General features: G+C 42.6%; 1 protein-coding gene across 1 annotated transcript in view; it reads left to right on the top strand.

The window, feature by feature from the left end:
- The window catches only part of b3gat2 (beta-1,3-glucuronyltransferase 2 (glucuronosyltransferase S)), a 67,148-nt gene that overhangs the window by 14,776 nt on the left and 36,939 nt on the right, over positions 1–15,433 (top strand). The window contains exon 2 of the mRNA XM_056292042.1: positions 13,169–13,313. Within this exon, the coding sequence (XP_056148017.1) occupies positions 13,169–13,313 (145 nt within the window). The remainder of the gene's footprint in view (positions 1–13,168; positions 13,314–15,433) is intronic.

The following is a 15,433-nucleotide window of genomic DNA, read 5'->3' as shown; positions in this document are numbered from 1 at the left end:
AGTTGGACAGGTGTGCCTAATAAAGTGGCTGGTGAGTGTATATATATATATATATAGATATATATATTGTGTTATATACCTGGTCTGACAAGAAAGGTCAAGTGGAAAAATCATATTCCATGTAGTTTTCCTCTGTTCAGACAATCGATAACAATACTGGACTTTAAATAGTTAAATCTGTGTGAATCCCACCAATATTTCAGAAACTTTTTGCTCCACCTGGGGATGGTGTTTTTTTGTTTTCCTTTTCCTGGACTGTGTTATAATAAATTCAACCGGGCTGTGGGAGCGACTCAACATTCAAACCAGGAGATCATTAGCAGTCAAAGTAGGACTTAACCGCTAAGCCGGGAAACAACGGCACTCCAGGAATGATCTGGAAACAAACTCTTGAAGGAAGTCGGAGTATTTCGAGAGAAAGCGAGGGAGCGAGAGACGGAGAGAGACGGAAAGAGAGAGAAGTGGAGTCTTTGAAAAACTGGCCCGAGAGGGGAAGACGGGCTGACAGGCAGACAGACATGGAAAGAGAAAGGGGGGGAGGGTTTTGGCGTTGCACGAGGCAGGCGAGCTCTAGGGGCGCAGCATTAGCCGTGAGAGAGCTTCAAAGCTATGTGCATCGCTCAGGGGCAAGGGGGAGGGGGAAAAAAAAGGAAAGGAGAAAGAGAAAGATAAATGAGCTAGGCGAAAGAAATGGAGAAATTATCAGGATGCTCTCTAACCGGGACTTTTTCCTGGCTCTTTGATGGACTCGTGTGGCCAAGGCCGATGAGACTTACTTGACGCAATGCCAAGAGAGATTTATTTTCATGTTACGATGTACCGCTGCCTTGAATTATGGCAATATTATCTTTAATTAATATGATAAGGTATTAGTGTTCCCATGTTGTGCTGCAGCGTGATGTAAAACACATACGTGTATCTATCACAAGGTCATGACCTAGCTGCAGCTCTCCAGCTAGGGTCAAATCCACTCTCCCTTTGCTTAGTCTTGTGTGATTACCTACGTGATAAAAATATAGGATTACACAGGAAGTAACCACAACCATAACCTTTAACCCCGTCCGTCAGATGCTTCTCACCATCATCAGTCCTTCCCTCACTGAACACCATCATTACTGCTTGCTTAGCAAATAAACCCAGTAGCCAGTAATATGTCTGACTAAATCTGACAGATTCAGCCCCCCACACACACGACTTTCCTTCACATTTCATTCTCGATGTCCTGCTCTACTTTAGCGTCGTTCCTGCTGCCAGATCTCGTTTACGGCCGTCCTCTCTCTGTGGAGGAGTTGACTTCATCGCCGGCTGACAGACTGGGTGGATGTAAGCGCTTGTGATGACATTATTAGCCTGAGTGTGACTAGACGAGACTCTCCGAACAGGAGTGAGGATGAACAAGGGAGGGAGAGGGAAGGAAAGTTTTTTTCTGGCTAGCACACCAAAAGACAGCCGGTCCGTGTGATGGATGGCCAGGGAAAACTCTGCTATCCATCTTGTCAGAGGGCAGACAGGGAAGCCATCAGAAGGCCACTGAAAGGTCGTAAGGTCATCCGCTTTCCCTCAATTTCACCGAGCGGCCCCAGTATACCTGAAGCTTCAATCTATTTAATCGTTACATTCTGTCCGGTTCAAACAATCAGTCATAAATATTGTTTAAGATTTAATGAGATTTTTTTTTCATATTGAACACTCAATGTTTTTTTTCTCAATTGTACTTGGCCTATTACCCCACTCTTCCGAGCCGTCCCTGTCTCTTCTCCACCTCCTCTGCTGATCGAGGGCTACAGACTACCACATGCCTCCTCCGATACATGTGGAGTCGCCAGCCGCTTCTTTTCACCTGACAGTGAGGAGTTTCACCAGGGGGACGTAGCGCGTGGGAGGATCACGCTATATCCCCCAGCCCCCCCCCCGAACAGGCGCCCCGACCGACCAGAGGAGGCGCTAGTGCAGCAACCAGGACACCAACCCACATCCGGCTTCCCACCCACCCACATGACCAATTGTGTCTGTACGGACGCCCGACCAAGCCGGAGGTAACATGGGGATTCGAACCGGCAATCCCCATGTTGGTAGGCAACAGAATAGACCACCATGCCACCCGGACGCCCGAACACTCCATATTTGAGACCTTTTCCCACTGGCATGTTCGTAGCAACGCACATTCAGTGTATTAGCATTCTGTAATTGCTCCTATACGTATATGCTGTCAGCCATTCCCATTAAATAATATGTAATGTAAAAATGTAATGACGCCCACACAGGAAATGTGTTGAGTCTGCCACAAAGAAAGAACAAGAAGATGAGGGAATTTGCAATACAAAGCTGCATTATCCGACGTTCAATTAGGTTTAATTAAATGTTCAATGTGGCTCGATATGTTGCTTAATATTTCCGTCTCAGATGACAATCATGATCAGTCTTCCTTCTCCAAAGTACACACACTACCGAGGGATTGTTTTGCCAGTGTTACACCAAAATCTGCAACTGTCAGAAAATCAAATGACATGTCTATTTCAGCTTGACTATCGTGTCATCCAAAGAGCTGGCCGTATGTATTGGTAGTCAACAAAGACTAGGGGTTTCTGTACAGTAATTAAAGGGATAGTCACTCACTAAATCACGAGAGGGAACTCGCATCTAACGTTGCATGTCACATGACACGAGTGCTCAAAAATTAATTTATCATAAAACGAAACATAATTCAGATTTATTTCTTATAATAATTTCATTTTATTGCACAACTTATATATATGATGGCCTGGCAGCCTGTCCAGGGTGTCTCCCTGCCTGCTGCCCAGTGACTGCTGGGATAGGTTCCAGTATCCCTTTGACCCTGAGAGCAGGATAAGTGGTTTAAGGGTCCGCGGTGGTGTAGCGGTCTAAGCATCGGCTTTGTGTCGATGCAGTTGCCCACTGGGGACCGGGGTTCGGAGTCGGCTTGTGTTCGTCACATGAATGGGTCTCTGGGTGTGTCGGAAAAAGCAGTGGTTCGGCCTGGAGTCGCCTTGTCATGGAAATGGCGAGGCGTCTCCTTCGAGACTGCCGGCCGGAGAGATGCAGTTGGCGAACGTGTGCAGTATGAGGGTGGGTGTTTGAACTAAAATAGGGATCGATTGGCCACTAAATTGGGAGAAAAAGGGGGGAAAAAAATCAGAAATGTAAAAAATAAATGAATAAAAGGATAAGAGGTTTGGATAATGGATGGCTACATTATTATTATAGCGTAATATTCCAGTCCTCATTTGTTGAGCACTTTTACTAACACCATTGATGATTTTCCGAAAAAAATGGTGTATATATATATAGATATGTGTGTGTGTGTGCGCATGTGTGTCAATACAGATACAGGAAAAAAAAAGTTTAATACATCGCAGTAAAAATTTTAATAAACTGCAATGTATTGAACTTTTTTTCCTGTATCTGTATTGATATTCTGCCCCTCATTAGTTGAGCACTTACAACAACACCATAGATGGTTTCGGGGGAAAAAAACTCTCTCTCTCTCTCTCTCTCTCTCTCTCTCTCTCTCTCTCTCTATATATATATATAGTATATATATATAGTATATGTATCAATACAGATACAGGAAAAAAAGCTTTAATACACTGCAGTACAGGCCTGTTTCGTGCGTTGCGCACTCATCAGCTGCTAATGATTAGCAGCTGATGAGTATTGATCTGTATTGATATTCCTGATATTCTGCTCCTCATTAGTCTGTATTGACTGCATCTGTATTGATATTCCACACGTCATTAGAAAAAAAACGCTATATATATATATATATAGATATATATATATATATATATATATATATATATATATATATATATATAGATCAGCATCCAGTCTAACAGTAGCAGCCATCTGTGGCACGGTCATGAGCTGGTCTTAGTGGAGTCCTCTCAACGAGTCCTAACTTTTCACAGATTGAGGAAGTAGTCTTAGAGCTAAAGTACTCCATGAATCACTCTTAGCTAAAAAAAAAAACTAAAAAAAAAAAAAACCCCAAAAAACTTCAAATTAGGAGTGACATGCACATTATTTTTAGCATTGACCCCTAAATCGGCCAGTTAGGAGCTACTTTTAGCCTTAAAATGATTCATGAATACGGCTCCTGGAATCCAAGTTGAAATGAGATGTAACATTTGCATTTCATATCAATCCATTTTCGCACCACTGCATCTGTATGTATGAGTATTTTTCAGATTGAGGTTTTAAATCGAACCATTGCAGTGGGACACGCATTCATTACCATGTTGTTAACCCTAAGATCTATCAATTATTCAGATCTCGGCAACAGGAATGAAGTAGCCTTGTTCCTCTGACAGCGGTGAGGGAAAGATGGGACCAATACTGCAACCACAATTCTTAACTAATCCTTAAAGCAGAGATGGCTCGTGTCTTCGTGTGTGCATTCTGGGTAATAGATTTAGTTTCATAAAGCATCAGTGCTATTTCTATGAGATGCTCAGAAGCTCAGAACCAACCCACATCAGCAAATTTATATGCACATTTTGGAATAAACAACATTGAATGATGAGACAGCATTGAAAGAGAGCGTTTCTGGATACAGCGTCTTCATACAATAACCCCTGTCGGGCTAAATGAAAAAACATGTCGGTGGATTTCAGCTCCCTTTTCACGTCCCTTCATCAAAACCCAATTAACTACTAAAGCCAACACTAAAACGAAGAAAAATCAAAAACAAACAAACAAAAAAATACTTTTGATTATATCGCTAGGCCTTAGATTTACTGTTTAGATGTGTGTGCCTTGCTCTTTATCGAAGGTTGTATGTTCAGTGCATTTTTGCAGCCCTGTCTGAAGGGATGTTGAGAGTACTCGTCAGGCCTGTTTGGCAAAAACCGAAATTTCTTTCAAATCCTCTGTGTCGGTGTATCAGACATACACTATAGCTATGCAGTCCTTGATGCTCGGTATGACCTTCTCCATCTTAAGAGTCAAATATCTGTCTTCTGTCTTGTCAAAAAGCACTCTTCCATCTGTTTTTAGAGAGTACATCTTTCAGTAGGGCTTTTCCACACAGGGGTGGTTTAGAGTTTATTAGCTCTCGCTTCATCGATCATGGCTGAAAACAGGTTAGCTGAAGCGGCGCATATTATCTCCTCCGTTGATGTGAGCTTTAGACGACTCAATAGGCCTCTTCCTCGGAGAAGCTTTGCTCGTTGAACGATATGGACGCTGTCTTCTCAAAGCCACTTAGCTGGCCTCAATAGTCAATGCTGTTTGTCTTTAGGAAAATTGAGAATCTTGCCCACGTTTTAGGGCTTGTAAGGTTTCCATCTCAGAAAAAGGCAGGAAGGCTTCATAGCTTCGGGTGTCCAAAAACATTGACCGGGTGCCGTTTGGATAAAGAGGGGCTCTTAAGCAAGCTTTCATTATCGGAAAAATGCATGGGAGTACATGGATCTTTCTATAATGAGGGCATTTCGACATTTTTGGCTTTAGGAAATGCAGTCATAGTCACTGACCTGTGTCTATGTGAAGTGGTAAGCCTTGTCCTTTTTTAACCTGAAGTTCTCTGAAATTTATAAAACTTCCACTTCGCCTCTTGAAGAGGAAAAAAACTCAATGTCAGAATCTGTATGCTCGGTGTTCCTACCCATGTGTGTGGCGAACAATCAATGCTGTTTTGTTAAACCCCTTTATGTGCATCAGCAAACTGTGGTCTGTATAATTCATGCACAGTGTTTAAGGGTATTTTCAGGATGCAGTTTCAGCCTGTCTCCACCTTGTATGCACAAATTGAAAAATATCTATTCATGTGTTGGAGAGCGAGGTGAAAGAAGAATAGAATAGAATACTCTTTATTAGTCATTTTGCACATACATACAAATGAAATTTACTCTGCATTTAATCCATCCTAGCTGTGTAGCTAGGAGCAGTGGGCAGCTGCCGTGCAGCACCCGGGGACCAACTCCAGTTCGTCTTGTCATGCCTCGGTCAGGGACACAGGCCGGAGTATTAACCCTAATGTACATGTCTTTTGATGGTGGGAGGACATCGGAGCACCTGGGGGAAACCCACACAGACACGGGGAGAACATAAAAACTCCACATAGAAAGGACCTGGGATGGCCTGGGGTTTGAACCCAGGACCTTCTAGCTGTGAGGCAACAGTGCTAACCACTGGGCCACCATGCCACCCAGGGTGTGTTTACCTCTGACTGACAGTTTGTAGTGTTTTCTGTTTTTTGTTTCTTTTTTTTTTTTTTTACCTCTGATGACATCACCAACCAGGGGCTGGCAGTGCAGTAGGAGCAAAATGTCATCCTGAAGATGGCAGGACAATGTTCATTTATTTATTTTTTTCCATTGGAAGCAGTTTGTTGAAGTTATCTGGCCAATGTTGAAATCATGTCCAGCACTGACAGGTTTCATTCTGTATAAATCTTGTAGACACGTCTACAGCTCCAAGAATAATAATTGTGGGTTTAATTAGATTTATAAACTGGGTACAGATTAATACACCATAAATGAAGGGTATGGATTGTAAAACATGTGCATGGATTTCCAAACTGGGGTGTATGGTAAAATCTACGGAAATGCCCTAATCTACTACTACTAGTTTCGGCTGCTCCCGTTAGGGGTCGCCACAGCGGATCATCTGTTTCCATCTCTTCCTGTCCTCTGCATCTTCCTCTGTCACACCAGCCACCTGCATGTCCTCCCTCACCACGTCCATAAACCTCCTCTTTGGCCTTCTTCTTTTCCTCTTCCCTGGCAGCTCCATATTCAGCATCCTTCTCCCAATATACCCAGCATCTCTCCTCCACACATGTCCAAGCCATCTCAATCTTGCCTCTCTTGCTTTGTCTCCAAACCGTCCAACCTGAGCTGTCCTTCTAATATAGTCGTTCCTAATCCTGTCCTCCTTTGTCACTCCCAATGAAAATCTTTAGCATCTTCAACTCTGCCACATCCAGCTCTGCCTCCTGTCTTTTTGACAGTGCCACTGTCTCCAAACCATATTACCGGTCTCACAACCATCTTGTAAACTTCGATGACCCAAAACCAATCCATTCCTTCTGGTCTTCCTTTCCTCGTCTCTCAAGAAAATCTCGACGAACTGTTGAGCACTGCGCACTAGCTAACCTAGCCAGGTCGGCTAGCATCAAAACCGAAAAAAAAAACCCTCTCCATCGGGTTATTTAACATTTGCTTGCTAACCGACAAGGGACTCCTACTTCATGATCTACTGAATGATCGTAAGTTTGATTTTCTATGCTTGACTGAGACGTGGCAACACCAAATGACTTTTCACAGTTTAATCAAACTCTTCCTCCTGGGTTTGTGTACACCTGCAAATTTCTTGAAACCAGCAAGGGGGGGGGGTCGCGATACTTTACAGTGAAAAGTGGAAAGTGTCTTCCATAACTGTGCCCGTGCATGTTTCATTTGAGTCCATTGCCCTACAAATAAATGGGCCAAATCCTACCATACTAGCCACTGTTTATCGACCACCGAAGCCCAATAACAATTCCTTAAACAAAATTTCTGTTTTTCTAACCTTTTTATGTTCTTTATCCCCAAATGTAATATTGCTGGGTGATTTTAATATACACATGGACAATGTCCACAATACTCTGACAAGGATTTTACATCATGCCTGGACAGTTTTGGATTACAGCAATATACTGATTTTCCTGCACACTCCAAAGGACACATACTTGATCTGATTTGCTGCTCTGGTGTAACTCCTCTGAACTGCAATGCATCTGATTTGCCCATTTCCGACCACAAGTTAGTGTCTTGCGATGTTAATTTAACAGTATGCAAGACATATTTGTCACGCTCCATCTCATTTAGTAATATTACGAATACTGATTTATCTGCTCTCACCAGTGAAATTGATAACTTCCCCAGCAAAGACAATTTCTCCACCCCAGACGAACTGGTCTCTCATTAGAACGATGGCCTTTATAGTATCTTAAACAATCTCGCTCCTTTAAAAACCCACTGTGTTTCCTTTACCCACTCGGCCCCTTGGTTTACACCTGCACTACGCCAGCTTAAAGCTAAAGGCTGTCACCTGGAATGCCTTTACATGAAAACTGGCCTTGTTGTTCATAAAGACATGTATAATGACCACATACTTCATTATAAGGACGCTCTGTCCACAGCTAAATCGTCTTATTACACAAATTTAATTAGATCAGGCGAAGGGAACACTAGAACCCTATTTTCTATGGTAAACAATATTCTACGGCCACCAGACACTCTTGCACCTCACCTGTATGCAGTTGCTCAATGTAATGCCTTCATGACCTTTTTTAATGCCAAAATTGAAACTATTCATCAGCAATTGACCTCGTCGAACAATACTGCATACAGTTAATCTTATTCACCCTTCTATGTTCCCCTCTGTTCTTCACTATCTAGTTTTAAACTCCCAACTGTTGCAGAAATATCTGGTCTTATTCGCAAATCCAAATCATCTACCGGTCAGTTAGACCCCCTTCCTACTCATTTAGTAAAAGCCTGTCTACCATGTCTACCATCTCTATCCTCTTTAATAACTGATATCATACACTGACTGGTTTAGATCATATCTCTCTGGCCGCACTCAGTTTGTCCAACTTAAAAATTTGAGATCTCAGTCCTTTCCTGTTACTACCGGTGTTCCCCAGGGCTCTGTATTGGGACCCCTCCTATTTATTATTTATCTACTACCTCTTGGCCACATTTTCAGGAAGTTTGGCATTCCATTTCACTGCTACACAGATGACACCCAGCTTTATCTATTCACCAAACCTACCTCCACTCTTCCACCCACTTCCCTTTCTGACTGCTTACTAGAAATTAAGTCCTGGTTTTCATACCACTTCCTCAAACTTAATAGTGATAAAACTGAGGTCCTCCTAGTTGGCAGTAAATCTACTTTGGCCAAAACTGGTAGTTTTTCTATTACTATTGACAATTCTATAGTTCCCCCATCGCCTCAGGTTAAGAGTCTGGGTGTCATCCTGGACAGCACATTATCTTTTGAAGCCCCCATCAACAATGTTACTTGGTCTGCATACTTCCACCAACGCAATATTAATCATCTTCGGCCGTCACTTACACCTAAAAGCACAGACATACTCACTCACACCCTGGTTACATCCCGTATTGACTACTGTAATTCCATCCTCTTTGGTCTTCCCCTCAAATGTCTTCATAAGGTTCAGTTGGTCCAGAATTCAGCTGCCCGTATCTTTACCAGAACTCCTTCCATAGATCATATCACTCCTGTTCTTCAGCAACTCCATTGGCTCCCTGTTAAATACCATATTGATTTCAAGATCCTGCTCCTCACCTTTAAGGCCCTTAATAACTTAGCTCCTTCATATCTTTCCGAACTCCTTCATATGCACGCGCCCTCCCGCACTCTCAGATCCTCTTCTGCTCTCCAACTCACTACACCATTGGCCCACTTGACTACCATGGGGACTAGAGCCTTCAGTCGTTCTGCCCCCCTGCCTATGGAACTCTCTCCAAAAAGAAATTCGCTACAGTGACTCTCCCAACCTTCAAATCCCATCTCAAAGTGTACCTTTTCAAACTGGCATATTCAGTCTGATCCACGCTTCACTGAGTTTTGTGCAGATGTTGATTTTATTCTTATCTGTTGTATTAACTTTTTATTGTCTACCCTGCTGTTTTGATTTTATGCTGTCTGATCCAGTGCGCCTTGTTTTTTTTACTGTGCTCTGTAAGGTGTCCTTGAGTGCTCTGAAAGGTGCCCACAAATAAAATGTATTATTATTATTATTTTTTTTTTAAATTATAAACCTTCCCTTTAACTCTTGCTGGTAACCTTCTGTCGCAAATCACTCCTGACACTCTTCTCCACCCACTCCACCATGCCTGCACTCTTCTTCACCTCTCTTCTGTACTCACCATTACTTTGGACAGTTGACCCAAGTATTTAAACTCATACACCTTTGTCACCTCTACTCCTTGTATCCTCACCATTCCACTGTCCTCTCTCTCATTCACGCATAGGTAATCCATCTTGCTCCTACTGACTTTCATTCCTCTTCTCTCCAGTGCATACCTCCACCTCTCCAGGCTCTCCTCAACCTGCACCCTACTCTCGCTACAGATCACAATGTCATCCGCTAACATCATAGTCCACGGAGACTCCTGCCTGATCTCAAGGGCTCAGAGCCGATCCTTGATGTAATCCCACCTCCACCTTGAACCCACCTGTAATTCCAACAGCACACCTCACCATTGTCACACTTCCCTCATACGTATCCTGCACCACCCCTACATACTTCTCTGCAACTCTGACTTCCTCATACAATACAACACCTCCTCTCTCGGCACCCTGTCATATGCTTCCTCTAAATCCACAAAGACACAATGTAACTCCTTCTGACCTTCTCTATGCTTCTCAATCAACATTCTCAAAGCAAACATCGCACCTTAGTGCTCTTTCATGGCATGAAACCATACTGCTGCTCGATGGTCGTCACCCCTCTTCTTAACCTAGCTTCTATTATTATTTTCCATATCTTTATGCTATGGCTGATCAACTTTATACCTCTGTAGTTGCTGCAGTTCTGAACATCGCCCTTATTCTTGAAATCGGTACCAGTATGTTTCTTCTCCACTCCTCAGGCATCCTCTCACTTTCCAAGATTGTGTTAAACAATCTAGTTAAAAACTCCAGGTATGCCCTAATCTATTGGGTTTTAATCTGGTCCTCAGGGACCCCCAGGACTACCAGTCCTCCATCCTGTTAGTACTTAATTAAGTTAACTTGTTGCATCAGATATTCCCTCCATCTAATCAGAATTTTTTCAGACCTTATAAAACAGCTGAACAAAAATAACTATTGACAGGATAGAGAAGCAGCAGTACTGGAGGTTGAAAAACTGTAGCTTTAATCTACACTGATCTTCACACAGCCCTGTTTCATACTGGACCATGATGAATTTAGTCAGCTAGCCAACCAATTCTTTTTTAAATCCCAACAAATTTGGTTCTACTGGCTTTTTCTTTTTTTTTTGCCCCATGTGTCCAATTGTGTAAGATTTTGGGCCAGAGGCTGTTTGGGTGAAAGATGTGGAGGAGTGGCTGAATGAGTGGACGGTAGGGTGGCTGGGGATGGAAAACAGTATTACAAGATTACAAGCACGGACACACACACACACACACACACACACACACACACACACACACACACACACACACACACACACACACACACACACCATGCAACAGCCGAACACACTCGCATCCATAGCGCTCGCTCTCTCTCTCTCTCTCGCTCCCTTTTCCCTATGTGTCCCTTTCATTTCTCGTTGCGGTGCTTCTGGCCGTGTGTGAGTTCATTCACTGTGAAAATGGAGAGCGGCTCCGCTCTGCAGTTTCATTTAGTGCTATATTCAATTAGAGTACTAGCCCCTTCACACTGCCTCCATCCCTTTCAGGGTGAGATTCAAGATTTCCACAGCTGATACACAAACCACATATGTCACAGTTAACTGTTACACATACTTGATCAAGTTTTACCTCTCAAGACTTCATGATGAAACAGGGACATGTAGTAGGCCGCCTGTAGCCCTTGATTTCAGACCAGTTTGTTTTGCTTCTGGAAATAAAACGTGTCCATCTGGAAACTGGACTGTGTATCAGAGAGACTTGCCCGACTGCTAGAGGCAGGTAGAGAGTCAGATGGCATCCCAGATGCTATTAGTGTATTACAGCATCTGTTATAAAGGAACCCCTCGGTGTGTGTGGGTTCAGAGAACATACACTCCATAACCTCTTCTCTACACCTCTCCGCCTTCTACCCAACCACATGCCAACTATGGAAAGGCTTAGATCAATGTCTCATGGTTAACATCAGTTCTTAAAGCCAAGTTTGAGACTGCACAAACTCACGTCAAATGTAGAATCCATTTAATTCAAGTAACACGACAGGATTTTAGAGCTGTAGCGAATTTAACCAAAGCGTCGGCTGATGTTCCCTGTCTGTATGTACGCTTAAATGAGAGCAGGTGGTGTTCTGGCTCAACTGGTGTCAGAGACCAGGAACGGCAAAATCAGAGACAACGCCCGTCATCAGCCCTAGAAAAATATCAAGACTTCAATAAAAAAAGAATAGGTAAAGTACCTTATAGACCCTAATCCTTAAAATGACAGTTGACTTGTTTACCTTGTTATTTCCCCAGTCCTATCCCCAAAATCCAGGGTTGTTTTTTTTGTTTTTTGTTTTATGTCTTTTACATCAAAATCTAATCAGCTTAATTTCCTGTAATTAGCCAAGGTTTTGTTTTTGTTTTTTAAATTGTGTCGCCATGTCTGAGCGGGCGAGCAACATTCCAGCCAATAATTAAATCAAATGTTTTGTATCATCCAATCAAATCAGCCCCCCCCCCCATGTTTCTTCCTGTCCTAATAAACGGTTTTACTTGGAAATACGTCACATTACGGAAGCAAGTTTCACTCTGAATGCCTTTACAGTAAGTGTACAAGAGGCTTATTTGTTTGAGCAGTTGTTTGAGCAACATATGAAATGTGTGCAGTGTTCGCTCAGCAACGTTTTGACATTTATCTCAGGAAGTCATTCTGCGAATCTTCTTAAAAAGCAAAGTTTCCATAAATTTTGTCTGAGTGCTCACTAATGACGCATTTTGTGTCTGATGGGTGTTTTTTGCTATGTAAAGCAAGGCTAGGCTTTGTTGTTTGTGCAATGTCTTATTTCTGAAGTTGATATTAACATTCCTGATATGTAAGCAGTTGGTTTCTATTCTATGGGGGATCACAGAGAACTCAGATGCTCTGAATTCCTATTTGTTGTTTCATGCTAATGATGCTATCAGAGAACTTAGCAGCTGAATAAGCATGTAGGTGTGAGCGGGTATTCGGCTGTGTGTATTGGCGTCAATAAATTTGTACAGGACGAAATTAATTTTTTTTGGCGTAAAATTTCTGCATATGAGACTGAATGTACAACAACCAACGAGCGCAGCGAAAACAGTGAAAGATGAGATTATGTGTTGCATTTGAATGTAATAACATGCACATGCGACTATTGGCGAAGAGTTCTTTGTTGGTTTTCGTTTTTGATGACGTGGCCTCAATCACTTTCCCTGCCGTTTGCCAGTTTTTCCTTTATACTCTGCTAATATGCTTCTTTTCCCTTCCAGATGCGTGGGACGAGAGGTGTGTCGGTGTGGCCCGTTGGCTTTGTGGGTGGGAGGGCATACGAGCGCCCCCTAGTGTCTGGAGGTAAAGTGGTGGGCTGGTATACAGGCTGGAGACCAGACAGACCCTTCGCCATCGATATGGCAGGTAAGACAGAGCTCCAAAAAGCACCGCTAACACCCCTGTTTTAAATCAAGACAACATTAAGGAAGTGACACTACCGTTGTTTGATGTAAAGAAAATTTTTTTCATTGTCACATTAAAGAAAAGTCATCATGTCTTATCCGGGGAGTTGAGAGCCTGCCAGAACACTTACATTTGTTTCCACAGGGAACAGGATAGAATATGACACATTAGGATGGCAATTTCATTTAAAATTAATATTTTATTGATTACAGTTGAATTTGGGCTGCTTAAGGTGAAAAGGTGCTTCTAATATCCTAAGAATAATTGAGTAAAAGGTAGCCATAGTTAATAATAGTAGTAGAAGTAGTGGTATTCAGTCATTCAGAATCAGAAATTATTTTCTATGTGAAAGCGGCCCAACGTGTGGGGAAGAAGTAGAAGAAACGTGTTTGAATGAATTGGTTTCCTGAAGGAAAATTTGGCCGGGACATCCCATTGTAGTCTCTCTGTCTTGTGGTCTCATGAAAAGGTTTTGATGATATTTGGACCATCGTCCAAATATCAGGTCACCTCCCCTATACTTCCGACAGTAAATATCAATTTTCCTTCAAAATCTAAGCAGTTTGAATGAGACCTGGGTTAATCATTTTCCATCACAGACTCCTGAGGCAATTACTCATCAGGGCTATTAGCTCATTTAAACATGAACCGTTCAAATTAACTAATGTTTCAGCTTGTTGGGCTTCATCAGGGTGGAGAAGTAGGAGGAAATGACAAACACTTCGCTGTCTCTTAAGTTTACCTTGAACACATCCAGCAATCTTCTTGTTTCCACCGAGTTGTTGTTTCTTCGCAGATTAATTAGCCTAAAAAATTAGATATGATATCCAATTTTATGCTTACATTACTCCTGTACGCATGATTTGAAATTCATTTTCACTCAAAATGTTCTTCCTGAAACAAACTACTGATTGTCCCCACATAGTATATTCATAGAGACCACTGTGGAAAGACATGGAGTAGGTACGTCAAGGAATTTAAGACGTCTGTCTCCAAGTCTAAAATCTCTTCAGTTCACATGAAATTAAACAGAGAGCACTTCAGTAAGTACTATCCACGCCGACTGTAGTGCCAACCGTAACATGGAAATACCGCGATCGCTCAAACTCCATAATTATGAAATTTCAGTTTACTACAGATGCTGAAGGACCATGTGAATCCATTACGTCTTCCTCTCATTCTGCCTCTCATTTCCTTATATATTTTTTTTTACATAACAAGCCCATCAACCCCTTCTTGCCGGTGCCGGGAGCATCCACACACACACACATGTACACACACACACACACACACACACACACACACACACACACACACACACACACACACACACACACACACACACACACAGTATTGATCAGTGCAGAAAAAACGTATCTTTTGCTTGTACTAAAGACCAGTGGTGTGCAAACCCATTAAACACACACACACATAAACACACACTGCCCTTGGGTTTGTATTAGAGCATTCCACCTCTCCCCTAAACAACATCCTACCCCCCCCCCCACTTTACCTCCTCTCTCTCTCTGTCCATCTTTTCTCCTCCTATCATGGCTTTTGTTTTTACCTCTCGTGTTTATACCTTGTTCAGTGCGCACAAACCAAGCAATTATCTGCCCCTCTGTTGCACAGCACACCATCATTACATGGTCAGCGTTCAACACACGCGATATCCCACTCCTGCTATACCGCACACCCTTTTGTTTTTGCGTGATTTCCAGACGCACAATAACTCGTACATAAAACAGACGCCCAAACCTTTAATTCAAACCTAAATTATTATTCAAGGGTCTGACATTAGTTTTGTGTGATAAGCTGTGAGTAGCTGCTAGTATGTGTGGCTGGCACCGTTTGTTAACGACACACACTCACACACACACATACCCTTCAACCACACATGATTGTATCTGGACAATGACGGCGTGGATTACTACTTATTTCCCCCTGCGTGTGTGTTTGCATTTATGCATGCGCATATATTGTTGCGTAAGCACGAACACACACACACACGTGTGCGCATGTGTCAGATTAAAAAGGGTACGTTTCTGAGTGCACCTATAAAGAGGAGCCCAGGACACACA

The sequence above is a fragment of the Lampris incognitus genome, chromosome 13 (assembly GCF_029633865.1).
Source record: "Lampris incognitus isolate fLamInc1 chromosome 13, fLamInc1.hap2, whole genome shotgun sequence".
Taxonomy (NCBI): domain Eukaryota; kingdom Metazoa; phylum Chordata; class Actinopteri; order Lampriformes; family Lampridae; genus Lampris; species Lampris incognitus.
Note: the sequence above shows the minus strand (reverse complement) of the source record. Positions and strands in the feature narration are given on the sequence as shown.